Source organism: Saccopteryx bilineata, chromosome 2 (assembly GCF_036850765.1).
Source record: "Saccopteryx bilineata isolate mSacBil1 chromosome 2, mSacBil1_pri_phased_curated, whole genome shotgun sequence".
NCBI classification, from domain to species: Eukaryota; Metazoa; Chordata; class Mammalia; order Chiroptera; family Emballonuridae; genus Saccopteryx; species Saccopteryx bilineata.
The window spans coordinates 338096588-338110797 of NC_089491.1; the positions used below are offsets into that span (position 1 = coordinate 338096588).

Here is a 14210-nt window from a genome sequence, read left to right on the forward strand (position 1 = left end):
CATGGAGGGCATGCAAACACTAGATGTCCCAGCGCCTTCCTGGGCCAGTTACACTGTCTCTGTCTCTGGGTCAGGGTCGACATCACAAGCATTTACACCTCCCCCGCCGAGTCCAATGTGCCCCCTGATGAGGCCCATCAAACTAAACAGGTTGAGGGGACCCTCACCAAAGGGAAGGTGCCGAGTCCTCATTCGTGCAGCCGAGCTGAATGGCCGCTTGGCAGGGATCGAGGGGGTGAAGGTCGAGTGAGACAGAAGGCGATGGATCATTCTGATAAACCAAACCAAGACGAACAGCAGGAAGCTCACAAAAGCACTTTTTATTTGAGGCAAGGAGAAGTCTGGCTGAAAGGGTGACAGTTCCAAGCAGCAAACAAATCCAACTGTTAGTAGCAGTTTTTCACTTTGTAGATTCAACTTAGTTAGAAAAGTGTATTGAGGTTGTACTTCCCCACTGGGTAAGAAGGACAAAGAAAACTGGAAGAGACCTCTAATCTACACAGACGGCTCTCTGGACCCAACGCCAGGCTGGCCCCACCCTCGCTGGTTAGTCTGCAGGTGGCTGCCCCACGGCTGAGGGGCGGTGGCCACGCTACACCACACACGGGGGAACGAGGCCGGGAGGGCGGCAGCAGGTCATGTGGGGAAGAACAGGCACCCACAGCTTCAAAACTCTGCATGGAAGGGATAATCCTTGTGGGAGATGCAGCTGTCGGGGAAAAGAAGAATGCATTAGCTTTAAGGGGAGACATTTCAACCCTAATAAATTATAAGACGGCAGAAATGGCGAGTGTCACATTACAGGGAGAAATGGTGACCTGAGAGGCAACAAGTCAGCTCTGACCCTGCAGGTGGTGGGTCTACACCAGGGGGCAGCGCCCACTGGTAATGTGTGTATGCAGCTATGTACCTGTACAGTTAGAAAAAACTTCCCGGTAACCTGGGAATAGTGGAGACTGCCCCTCCCTCCCCAGTCTAACCCCAAACACCCCCAACTAAACCTAAGTAGCCCGCAGAGTAATCTGACGGCGTCTAGAAGGGCACTGGAGAGTGGAAGAAGTCCCAATGGGAAGGAACCAATTAGAAACCGAGAGCTTCAGTTCTCGTGTCAGCGGTGGACCAAGAACTAAATGGAAGGCATGGAGAGTCTCAAAGCAGAACAGATGTGATTTGGTTACAGATTCACTTCTCGCCCCTGCCCACTAGACCAAAAAATGGTTACAATGTCTAAAGATTAAATATCATAAACACAAACAGGGACATCAGAAAGGAACCTGGTTCGGGCTGCCAGGGGTGAAGAGTTTATGGCCCGCTTTGAATTTGAGGCATGGCGTGACAGCCACAGGCTCACAAGCATGCACACACCAGAAGATGGGAGAGCTGTCATCCAAGACATACACCTGGAGGACATACACCTGAAGGACGTCCGCCTGGGGCGGTGACTGCCACCAAGGGCGCACACTCTGAACTGGACCGAGCGCAGAGACCAGAGAGACAGCGAACACCTTCCTGTGCCTCCGGAAATGCCCCAATTTTGCTTAAAGAGTAACTAACTAGTGAGGAGACAGAATAGAAACCAGCAGAGAGGTCAGACCAAAATAAAATAAAATAGAACAAACAAACAAAAACAACAGCGAGAGAGGAGATTCTCAGTCCCCACTGGAAAATGGGACATTTCTTCTTGAAATCAGAAAATAGCCTGACCTGTGTTGGCGCAGTGGATAAAGCATCGACCTGGAATGCTGAGGTCACCGGTTCAAAACCCTGGGCTTGCCTGGTCAAGGCACATATGGGAGTTGATGCTTCCTGCTCCTCTCCCCTTTCTCTCTCTCTCTCTCCTCTAAAATGAATAACTAAATAAAAATAATTTTTAAAAAAATCAGAAAATGTTTTAAATTTTAGTTATGATATGGACAGGGAAAGAAAATTAACAGCCTTCCTTGTCACCTCCCTCAGACCCCACACTATAAATCAGAGGGAATACAAGGCACCCGTTATGTGCAGTAGGAGGGCCCGGAGGTGACCGCCAAGTCAGAGAGGCTGAGGGACTTTCTCAGGGTCAAGTGGCTTATCGGTGCCAGAGCTGGGACGATCCCAGGCCCTAGGCACTGTGGTCATTCTGACCCCCTTTTATTAGTGCCATTATCAGACAGAGTCACAGGCACACTCTGTCACAATGGAGCCACCTGGGATCCTTTGGTTTTCACCTGCAGTAAGATCTGGAAATGAAATACCAAGATATGGTACGACTGCAAATCAGGCCAACACCACACCTGGACCAGGACGGGGAGATACCAGGGTGGATGTCCTGGCATCTTCCCCGTGGCTGGGCACAGGTCAGCCAACACTAGATCAATAGTTTCTGGCTGCCCATGGGTGAGAACGCAACGGAACACACCACAGAAATAATGGCCACGACATCAGGACTTGGACGCTAAGGTTCAGGGAACTCCATGTTCGCTCTGTAGCATCTGATGCTCACCCGGGACCCACTCACCTCACCAAGACACAGACCCTCCAGTTCCTGTTGTAGCTGAGCAAAGTGGCCATATCCTCACTGCTCAGCTCGAAGTCAAAGACCTAGGAAGAAAGAGTATCCAATGAGCTCTGCACGTGAAGCTCCAATGCAGAATATCCCAGCAGTTCTGCACAGGACCGTGGACGAGATGTCACCTTGAGCGGTGAGGGGAGAAAGCGAGGCTAAACTCAGGGAAAGTTTACTGTCTTACTATACAGAGAAGGCACAGGTTTCAGATGGACAGGCTACAAAACATCAGAAACAGTCCTTCCCTTCCAGAACCTCTGAGCAAAATAATACTCTGTACTCCATTCAGTTCATTTCATGACTGTGCTCAGCACCAGGGAACGCAATGATGGGCAAGAAGTGCCTTTGCCTAATTTACAATGAGGCAAGAGAACAACAGCTGTGACACAAGGAGTCATTGCCCGCACACTGTATGTATGGAAGACACTACACGAAGCACTCAGCAAGTCCAGAGGAATCAGGGTGAATCCCAGCGGGGAAACTGAGGCTGCAGTCAAAGGCCCTGAGGCAGGCCTCCGACGCCCCAAGAAGAGAGCAAGAAAGTGCATCAGGAGAACCATCTGCATGAAGACCACAGCCCACAGGGGGGCTGTGGCCAGCACGGAGACCAGCGGACAAGCCGTAAGTGGCCCCCAGTGAGATGGGGGGCCCCTCAGCATCAGGTGGTCACAGAACATGCAAGAAGCCTGATGCAGACTGTGATTATGACTCTGCAAAACTGTGCAAGGACCACACAGTAAGAGGTGAAAACCAAATGTTAGTACTGAGATTCGTCATTTCAAAATCTTTTCCAACACCTAGGAAAAAAACAAAAGGAAGGCTCTCTCTAGCACGATAAGCATTTCCCACAGTGGCCACTGTTCCACCACTTTATCTCGAGTAGCCAAGCATCTTAAGTAAGAAGACAATTCTCCCCCACTACACAGGAAGCGCCCCCCCCCCCTCTGGCCCCAGTCTCCCATGTGACCAAGGGCACATGGTACAGCCGCAGCCTGTGGCCAGTGAACAGGCACAAGTAGCTGCTCACTATGCAAACAGCTGCTGGAAACCAAAGCGTAGGTGAGGACGGCACGATCCAGGCCGCTGGCTCAGGCTGCGGCTGGGCTGGGAGAATGCAGAGGCCCCCCAGGCACTAGGCCCCTCCCCTAGCGCAGAGGCCCCCAGGCACTAGGCCCCTCCCCTAGCGCAGAGGCCCCCAGGCATTAGGCCCCTCCGGAGCAGCTCCTTGCCTCCAGCCGCCCACCACCCACCCACCACCAGGGTGAGAGGCAAGGAGGAGCAGGATGCCAGGCAGGCTGATGTGTTGTGGGGGTGCTCCCGGTGCCTTGACACCCGCCCTGCTGCTCTGTCCGTGTGGGACCGGGTCTCGGCAGGAAGAATGGCAGGAACGGCCTGTCGGGTCTTGGCACACTGCGGACCCATCACCAGAGCAGCAGCATTTCCTGAGTGCTCACCAGGGAGCCAGCGCTGTGCGCGCAGTCCCTCAATGTACCCTACTTAATCTCATGACAAACCTTGGAGCAGGTATTATTTTACAAATGTTTATGTCTCACTCATAAACATTTCTCAGGGCAAACACTGGGTCCCTGAGGAGCCCCAGCACAGGAGTATGCATGCACAGAGGGTAAACTGAGGCACAGGGCCCACCTCAGAACGCCTCCACCTGGGAGTAGCCACCGTCTCGAGTGCTGGATGTGGTCACGGCAGCTTACTGAGGTGGGCTCCCTGACTGGGACAGGGCAGAGAATGTGGGTCCCACACACACAACACTCCAGATACAGGATGAGACCCTAAGAAGAGTCCTCTCCCACCCCCTGGCCCACTGAGGAAATCCGGGGCGACCAGCTGGGACCTTACCTGAAAGTTCTCAGCAATGCGTTCAGGTGTCACAGACTTGGGGATCACGACCAAATTCCTCTGCACAGGGAACCGGATCAGAACCTGTGAACAGAGGTGCCGAGTGTGTATGGACACCAAGAACTCCGTGTTACCATCTCACTTCATCTTAGATATCCGTAACCAGAAGCAGGAAATTCCAGAACTTCATGTGAGAAAATCAAGGCTCAAAGACGTTGGGGTCACACCAAGCAGCAGGGAGGGAGGCACTCAGATCTGACCCAGAGCCCTGCTCTCAGCCACCCAAGTGTCCTGTCAGTAAGGAGACCGCTCAGGGATCAGAAGGCCTCCCGCTCGGGAGAGACACTGTTTCCCGTGCAGCTGGTAAGGAGAGCATGTCTAGGAGTGCAGAGATATGCTCTCACCCACAGCAGCAGGTGCTCCCTCTTGTGGCAGCCTGGGACGGCCGTGGGGCAGGTACCGCTATTCCTAGACCCCACGGCAGACTTCTAACTACCCCGTTGCTGCCCTGGACTGCAAGCCACGCCAGAAGGAGGGCTCAACTCAGCTCGGTCACTTCCCACTCCTGGCTCACTGGAACCACCATGGATGCACAAGTTCCGGGAACAGTGATGAGCATCTAGAAATAGTGTACCTGGGCGGTGGTTTTATTGTACTTGTCAGCTATGGCTTTGATCCTGGGATCGTCCAGCAGGGAAGGGTCCTCGGGCTTGGCCCTGGAGACAGAAAAATGGCCCGTGTGAGTGACCATCAGGCGCTGCCACCCCTAACCCCACTCCCATCACCCATCAATCTCAGAGGGCACCCCGCCAGTCTCCCCCCAGTTCAAAACTTGGTTACAAACTCCCAACCCTTTGGGAAAAGAGCAGGCCTCTTTTCTTCCTCCTAGAAACTCCAACCAGGAAATCCAACCCAGAGGCTCCAGGGAGGTCTGCAAATTAGCCTCTGAGCCATTTTTCTTAACGCTGAAGTTTTCTCTCTAGCCATTTCTAATCTTCACCAACTGCCAAGAAAACATGGTCCCAAAGAAACTCACCAGGGCCTGTCGGGAGAGCCCAGGGGACTATAGGCAGTCACCACAATGCCCTTGGAGTGGCAATACTGAATCAACTTCTCCTGGGTCAGGTACGGGTGGCACTCGATCTACAAGTTCAAACGGGGCTGATGCAACACTGGGCACAGGCGACAGGACACACAGGAAAGTCCCCATGCCAAGCTGCTACCTCATCAGACCAAACAGTATGTGTAACCAACGTCCGATCTCTCAGGTAAGCCATAACAATGTCTACGTCATCCAGCTAGTGTCCTTAACATTAATAATAATAACCTTGTTCCTGATGGACTGGCCATGAGCCCTCAGTTTCTTCCTGGCTTTGGTCCCCATGACAGGTCCAAGGATCTCAATGTCCACTGATCTGTGAGACCTCGAGCCACCATAAGCCAGGCTCAAACCCCTTCTCTCCTACATGTTTCCCTCCCAGATGTGCCACTGTCATTCTGCATCATAAACGAGGACTCTGCCAGTGCCTGGGAACTTGCCTCCTGGCTGCTCCCTTGGTGACAGGAATAAGAAGTCCCTGCTAAGCTCAGAGAGTACTGAAAGGCTGCCATGCCACCAGCGGCCCTGCGGGGTGTTTACCTGGTTAACCATCGGCTTATGTTTTAAGCCAGGTTTGTTTAAGATCTTCTCGATCTGGAGATGGTTGAAGTTGGAAACACCAAGAGATTTCACCAGCCCTTCATCCACCAGCTCTTCCATGGCCTAAGGACAAAAGAGGGTCAGCTTATCCCTGACATGTGCCTCCAAGGACTGGACCGGGAGCATCTTTTTTTTTTTTTTTTTTTTTTGTATTTTTCTGAAGCTGGAAACGGGGAGAGAGTCAGACAGACTCCCGCATGCGCCCGACCGGGATCCACCCGGCACGCCCACCAGGGGCGACGCTCTGCCCACCAGGGGGCGATGCTCTGCCCCTCCGGGGGTCGCTCTGCTGAGACCAGAGCCACTCTAGCGCCTGGGGCAGAGGCCAAGGAGCCATCCCAAGCGCCCGGGCCATCTTTGCTCCAATGGAGCCTTGGCTGCGGAAGGGGAAGAGAGAGACAGAGAGGAAGGAGCGGGGGAGGTGGAGAAGCAAATGGGTGCTTCTCCTGTGTGCCCTGGCCGGGAATCGAACCCGGGTCCCCCGCATGCCAGGCCGACGCTCTACTGCTGAGCCAACCGGCCAGGGCCCCGGGAGCATCTTTTATACCAGTCTTGCCCTTACTATTCAGTGCCAGCATCAGACCTTTGAGAAGCCAAGGGACACCAGGACAGGAGGCAGGATGGTTATAATGGGACAGGAATAACAACAGCAGCAGGAGGACATGTGGTAGAAGAAGTAGAACTCACACCCTGTCCACTCCCAAGGAAGCTAATGCTGAAGCGGAGAGCCCAACCGGGACAGCCTTACCTCCCATGTGTCCACAAAACTGCTGTCAGAGGGAATCACGTTGCCTTTCGCATCCAATGGGATAAAGTCGTTTCCGGGCTGTCGTTACAATCAAACATAGACAATCAGAAGCGGCCCTTCATGGACATGCTGGGGGAACTTCATCTTTGAAAGCAAAGTCTAAAAATATTCTAAACTACGAGAGCTGGCTAAGTGTTTAGAGCAGGGGTCGGGAACATTTTTGGCTGAGTCATAAACACCACATATTTTAAAATGTAATTCCGTGAGAGCCATACAATGACCCGTGTACGTTAGGCATTATCCAATAAAAATTTCGTGTTGTCCTAGAGGACAGCTGTGATTGGCTCTAGCCATCCGCAACCATGAACATGAGCGGTAGGAAATGAATGGATTGTAATACATGAGAATGTTTTATATTTTTAACATTATTTTTTTTATTAAAGATTTGTCTGCGAGCCAGATGCAGCCATCAAAAGAGCCATGAGACACTTGTTCTACAACGTGGGTTGGAGCTGACCACCAGATGGACATGGGTGGTTCTTGGTCAGCAAGAGGAACCCTGCCATGGACTAGAGTGCGTGGATGGTGGAAGGACTCAAGACTACGACTTGTGGGGACCACGTACTGGCCAGATCACCAGCCTACAGAACCATCATCTTGCTGAAGCTTGCTGGCTTATTGCAAACCTCTAAAGTTGAACACCAGGCCCCAATACCCCACAGAGCAATAAAAGAGAGCTACAGGGTAAAACCCACACTTCCCATCTGGCTGACAAAGCAGAAAACTGAGCTCATAGCTGAAACAAAGGCAAAAGGCATAGTAATGCTAGATTCCTTCTGTGTAGAGTCACACTGCTAATATTCATCAACTGCACAGGATGTGGTGCCTGTGAAGGTAGGAAACACATATTCACACACACACGTGCACGGTATGGATGTGCACCTGTGTACATGCCGTGGGGTGGGGTGGATAGCTGATGACATCTATGGCTGTTGTGGTAATGTCACCTGAGCCGCGTTTGCTGTCACAAGGTTGTAAATTATACAATCACTAACTGACCTGGTGTGGGACTCCCCAAACTGCAATGCACAACCGAATCACTGGGGTTTGGATCCAGAAGCCCCCAGTGGGGCCCGAGCCTGATTTCTAACAAGCTCCCAGGTGACATCACTGCTGCTGGCTTAGGCACTGCACCTTGAGCAGTAACAACACACACAGAGTGTGCAGCCACTCAAAACCTGCTCATAAAGGAGGCTGCGACATGCCCTGGGCTACATCCGAGCCCTGTGCCCCATACCTTGAAACCGACGGGCCAATGAATCAGGTAGAGGTCCAGGTAGTCCAGCTTCAGGTCGCTGAGCGTCTTCTGGCAGGCTCCCTTCACCAGGTTCTTCTCGTGGAACGTGGACCACAGCTGGAGCCAGCGAGAGAACACATGTCATCACTGCCATGCTGGAAGCCATCTCCCGGCTGGGCGCCCAGTGGCTTGAAGCCAGAGGATTCACTCTGCTCTCACCATCACCCACCCACATCACCATGATGCTATAAATGGAGACACAGGAGATTCTGTTTCACAGTGTGGGTCCGAACTTCCCAAAGGAAGGAAGCATAGGTCAAGGATACTTCTCAGAAGGACCAAACCAAAGGCATAAAATAGAGTGGACAGGTCAGCACCAGCCCTAGATCCTACATGTGAGTTCTCAAGGCTATTTTTCTACGAGACTGGTCTCAGAGCCAGCTTCACCCCCCACGAGGTGTCCTCTGGGCCCCAACAGCCTCCAGATAAAAGGTGGTGGTCAGCAGAGCAGAGCCAGTCTACAGATGGGAACCAAGTTCACCCTCAAAGATAAGTCACTGGGAAGAAAGCACCAACCCATGACCTCAGCCTCATCAGCAAGGGGCTCAAACCAACGGGGGCCCAGGCAGAATGACCTTCCTACAGACAGCCACGGACAGATGAGCTCTGGAGCACTCTATGGCCTCGAATCAACACACTTCCCCTGGGCAGAATCGTGTACTGAGTGATAATTGTAGCTGCATTCGGAGGCCCCAGACTGTGGTCTTGGCTCCCAAGCCGATGCCGCCCATGGCGAACCGTGAATGAGAACCCAGTCCCCCAGGCTCCCGAGAGCGGCACCTTGCTGACGATGAAGAGGTCCTCACGCTTCACCACCTGCTCCTTGAGCTTCTCTTGGATGGCCACCCCCACCTCGTTCTCGTTCTGGTACACGTGGGCACAGTCAATGTGGCGGTACCCAAGGTCGATTGCCACTTTCACAGCCTCTGTCACTTTGCCCGGAGGCGACTGAAAGGAAACACAAGGCATGGAGTTAAAACCCAGAACAAAACAGAAGACAGTTTGTACACAACCCAGGAAAGAGCACAGCATGAGCCCAGTGTTCCTCACTGAAGCGCCCACTCACGGAAGGCCAGGGTAGTTTCAGAAGCAGATTCTAAACTATTCGCTCAGACAAAACGAGGCAAAATGCCACCTTGCTTCATTTTAGGATAATCTGATGACTTCACAGCGGGCACAGATCACCTTAAAAAGATGGGTAAAGATGTTTGCTTCCTGGTTTCTCACTCTGTCGATTTACAAATCACTGTATAAAAAAGTCCCCCACTATCTGAATCCATAAGGTTCCCAAGACAATAATAGGGATACTATTTCCTCTGAATAGCTCAAAATATTTCAAAAAATCGCTGTAGATGTTCATCCAGTTCCCATTTGGTTTCAGAGCTCAGTCAACTCCTACAGACTTGGATATTGGCCATCAAGGGATTTTTGAAGCAGTTCTGGGAGATTATCATAAAGTCAAGGATATTACTGATCGACTCAAAGGCCTGGCTGTCCGTTCGCACTCTGTCAGAATCTGGGAAGATCACCATGTGGTCTGTGATCACAGCTACAAAGAAGCTGAACCATGGTCTGTGCCCAAACCATCTGAGTGACCAAGATAGGCGTGGGGAGTCCAGCTGCTGAGGAGGTGGAAGTGCCTGCATAGCCATTAAGCGTCACCTGGATCAACTGTATAGACCAGGGGTCGGGAACCTTTTTGGCTGAGAGAGCAATGAATGCCACATGTTTTAAAATGTAATTCCATGAGAGCCATACAACAACCTGTGTACATTACATATTATCCAATAAAAATTTGGTGTTGTCCCGGAGGACAGCTGTGATTGGCTCCAGCCACCTGCAACCATGAATATGAGCAGTAAGAAATGAATGGATTGTGATACATGAAAATGTTTTATATTTTTAACATTATTATTTTTATTAAAGATTTGTCTGCAAGCCAGATGCAGCCATCAAAAGAGCCACATCTGGCTCGCGAGCCATATGTTCCCGACCCCTGGTATAGACATTCCATCTCCTGCTCAGGCCAGAGAGGTGAAAAAGAAACAAGTGTGCAGTGGGCTGGTGAATGAACGGAGCACATTCCTCTAGAGAGCTGGGATGGAAAAGAACAAAAAGGAAAACTCCCCAGGGCCATCACAGCTGCAGACATCTGTTGTTTTGACATCAGCTGTTGTGAACAGGCATGGGGGGGTGCAGAATGGGGAGGCCGTGGGAATAAGAGCGTGACCCAAGCTGGCTAGCATCCTGAGCTTGCCCGCTACCACCACCGCTGGAGTGGCAATGCTAACCAACCTCAGGTGTTAGATCAAGGAACAACTGCAATAATCTGACAATCTTCCATTTTGCTGGAGGACCAATGAAGCTGCACCTGCAGCCTTCCTCACATGAAGGCTCAAGGAACAGAGCAAAGCAGTTGACAGTAGCTACCACAGCCTCTCTGTGGCATCCTGGACACAGCTGCTGCTGATGTGAGCAGTGACAGCTGAGCACACCCCTTCCCAAGGAAGGGAACAAGTGAGGGACCCAGGTGGGGGAAGCTGCCCAGTGTGCATTTGACTTTCTTCAGCCCTAATGGAGCCCTGATTGTCTCTGCTGAACCCTGTACTGTGCCAGCCCAACACCCTGTAGCCCCCGACCCTGGGCAGAGAGGTGGGTACATTTCTCAGGCGTCATCATACACTGTATCCGCCAGTGACTGGTGTAAAGGCAGACAACCCACGCCAGGCCCATGAGATTCAATCTTGGGCCTTAAATTGGCACTACCAAGACCACATTTCATTCTGCTGGGGTCACCACGCTGGCAGGAAGGAGTCAGGAGCTGTCAGAGGAAAGTAGGATTGAGGGACAGATGAGGGTTACATTTATAGCTTTGAATCTGGAATACCTGAGGTCATTTTGTAATTCAATGAATCCCTACCTTAAACTGTCTGTTTCAGTTTATGTTAGCTATTGCTTTCCTTGGAACCATAAGAGTGCAGACTCAGAGAACAGTCTGAATGGCACAACATGCTGCCCGTGACATGACAGACCCATGAGAACAAGGGGCTGCACCCACCTGCAGTCTCCCCCGAGTTCTCGCAAAGACAAGTGAACGGTATCTGAGTGGCCTCACCTTTGGTCCAGCATCCATGGAGGCATGTAAGTATATATGCACACACAAGTGGAAAAGGTATTAAGCCACCATCCATAAAACATTTGCAAAAAAAAAAAAAAAGGGAAATGGCCCTGGCTGGTTGACTCAGTGGTAGAGCATTGACTCGGTCTGTAGTAGTGCTGGGTTCAATTCCTGGTCAGGGCACACAGAAGTGACCATCTGTTTCTCCTCCCCTCCCCCTTCTTTCTCTCTCTTTCCCTCCTGCAGCCATGGCTTGATTGGTTCTAGTGTACCGGCCCTGGGAACTGAGGATGGCTCCCTGAAGCCTCTGCCACAGGCACTAAAAATAGCTTGGTTGGCATCACAGGCCCAGATTGGCAGAGCATCGCCCCAGATGGGGGTTGTGGGATGGATTCTGGTTGGGGCACATGCAGGAGTCTATCTCTACCCCCTCACTTAAAAAAAAAAAAAAAAGGGAACCTATTTCAAGCCTATACTTACACTGTTTATTTCATTGTTGTCCCCCCCCAAAAAATAAGACTCCACATAGTTCAGTACAAATTTCATCCCCTCACTCCACAAAATCTAAAGTTATCTTACTTTTTCTTTTCAATGTAACACCAACCTTTTGGGGACCTGCTGTGTATTAGGCACTGTGAGATGTGCTGGAAATCACTGTGAACCAGGAAGACACTACTTTAGCCTTCAACAAACTTAGTCTGTAGAATTAGCTAACCACAGAGATTTTGTGCTATTAAATACATATACAGCCTGACCAGGCAGTGGCACAGTGGATAGAGCGTCGGACTGGGATGCAGAGAACCCAGGTTCGAGACCCCGAGGTTGCCAGCTTGAGCGCGGGCTCATCTGGTTTGAGCAAAAAGCCCACCAGCTTGAACCCAAGGTCCCTGGCTCCAGCAAGGGGTTACTCGGTCTGCTGAAGGTGTTGCAACGCGCAATGAAAAACTAATGATTGATGCTTCTCATCTCTCTCTCTGACTCACTCTGTCTCTGTAAAAAAAAAAAAATTAAATACATATACAGCTCTTCAGAGTGGTAAGTGCTCAGGTGGGTGATTAAAAGCCCTCTTTTATCAACTTTTACACCTTACTTAGACTACAGGAGAGATTTTCAAATGACGGGCCTAAAGTCAGGACCACATTTTCTGAAAACATGAAACAAAATAAAAATTTCATAACACATGCCATCCAGGAAAGGCTAACTAAGGACTGATCTGTGGAACTTTATTCCAGGTCTCTGTGTATGTCTGTGGGCTACATTACAGTAACTGTAATTTGGTATGGCCAACAAAACATCATTTTACACCCTCTCCAAGAGAATAATCTGCAACAGATGGAACTGAACTCAGGGTCATAGTCATAATTCCGTCGCACTCTTAGAGCCACCACTGGACTTTTGGAGGGAAACAATTAATACCATTCTGATCACTTTGGCTAAGAAACATTTTCTATGGGAAACAACTCTAAGACCCTTCTCTTTTTCATCTTATGCTTACTAATTTTTAAATTCCGAGTTCAGGGTAAAGGCAAACACCCTCCTCTGTTCTACTTCAAACCAGTGCACCGGTACAGCTCCATCAACCCTGTCTTTCCTTTCTTCCTTGTCTGTGTTAAATTCCAAAGCCCAGGCCCAGAGTCCAAGTTCCTGGGAAAACCGGGGGTACAGCTGCGGAATGCAAAATCTGATACCTGAAACTACCCTATAAGCGGCTTAAAAATATTGGGTTTGCCCAGTGCCTATAAATCTCATCTTCTGTGCCCCCTAATTTTCAGATAATCAAACAATCACCTTTTATTCCTAACCATTTCTTTGGGATGCCATGAGTGAAAGAGATTTCTGGAGCCCGTTTTAATCCTGATGCCTGCTACCAATTTCCCACGGGCGGCAGGACGCGCGCCCAGATTCCTACGACACCCCAAAGCGCCACGCCCGGCCAGAGGGGTGAAGCGCTGCCCGTCTGTGGACCTGGAAATGGATGCGTCCCGAGCGAAGTCGTGCCACCCTAATTTAATTATCTGCAGTCTCCCGCGCTTCCCTAGAGATGCTTCTTCTCTCGAGAAAGGAAAACGGAAACGATTAAGGACAAACTATTTAGACAACAAACAAAAGGGAGGCGCAACAAGTGCCCCTAGGAGGGGAACGCCGGCGCTCAACGCTGCCCCATCTCTCGCGGCTCCACCTCCCGACCACCATCCCCGCGGCCAGCGCGGTGGGGGCTCGGGGAGTACCCCTTCCTTTCCCTTCGATCCCTTTCAGTGGTTTTTCCAGCTGGAATCGGGTTCACATTGCGGCCTGGAGACCGAACCCACCCAGCGTCCACAGAGGCGGTGTCCCACGGCTCACCCAGCCCCCGGCCCACCTGCCCGACCCGCTTCGGCGCTCGAGTGCCCGCGGGTCCGGCGGGAGCCCTCGAGGGCCGGGCAGGCCGCAGTGTGGTCCGCTGCGGGTTACTCCAGGCTCCTCTCCGCCTCAGCTGGCGCCGAGCCCAAACACAGCCGCAGGGCGCGCCCCTCTCTGCACCTACCTTCCAGGTGCCCAGCCCCACCATGGCCATCTTGGCGCCGTTGGAGAGCACGACGTGCTTTGCCATAATTGCTGCGTCCCATACACCCAGACCCCAGGACCGAGACAATGTGAAGCGGCCGCGCTCCCCTTAAATACCCCGTGCCGCGTGTAGCAAGGGCTGGTACCATTGGCGGCGGGCGACGCAATGGCGGCTTCTGATTGGCTAGCCCGTGCAACAGAGGGCCGAGGCGTCGGAAGACGTGTCTTCCGCTAGGTCCTAGCAGGGCCGATTTTTAACGTTTCCATTGCAGGCCCGCTACCGGCATAGCTTTAAGAGACCTCGCTAGTCATTGTGGCGCTTGGAAACGCAAATGCTTTAGC

The 14210-nt window shown here is 51.6% G+C and overlaps 1 protein-coding gene across 1 annotated transcript; it reads right to left on the bottom strand.

Annotated features, from left to right (window-relative positions):
• Positions 1-299: 299 nt before the first annotated feature.
• Positions 300-14008, bottom strand: AKR1B1 (aldo-keto reductase family 1 member B). Its single transcript, XM_066262328.1, has 10 exons — positions 13849-14008; positions 8987-9154; positions 8147-8263; positions 6850-6927; positions 6042-6164; positions 5439-5545; positions 5037-5118; positions 4403-4486; positions 2498-2580; positions 300-709 (listed from the first exon to the last, which is right to left on the bottom strand). Exons 1-10 carry the CDS (start codon positions 13912-13914, stop codon positions 667-669), a joined length of 951 nt encoding a protein of 316 aa, XP_066118425.1. The 5' UTR covers positions 13915-14008; the 3' UTR covers positions 300-666.
• Between the last annotated feature and the right edge of the window lie 202 nt (positions 14009-14210).

Coding starts and splice junctions, on each gene's coding strand:
- AKR1B1 (XM_066262328.1), bottom strand. CDS start 13,914: ATGGCAAAGCACGTCGTGCTCTCCAACGGCGCCAAGATGGCCATGGTG. Junction 5,119..5,438: donor GGCTCTCCCGACAGGCCCTG/GTGAGTTTCTTT, acceptor TTCTGTCTCCAG/GGCCAAGCCCGAGGACCCTT. Junction 2,581..4,402: donor GCATTGCTGAGAACTTTCAG/GTAAGGTCCCAG, acceptor CTTTCTTCCTAG/GTCTTTGACTTCGAGCTGAG.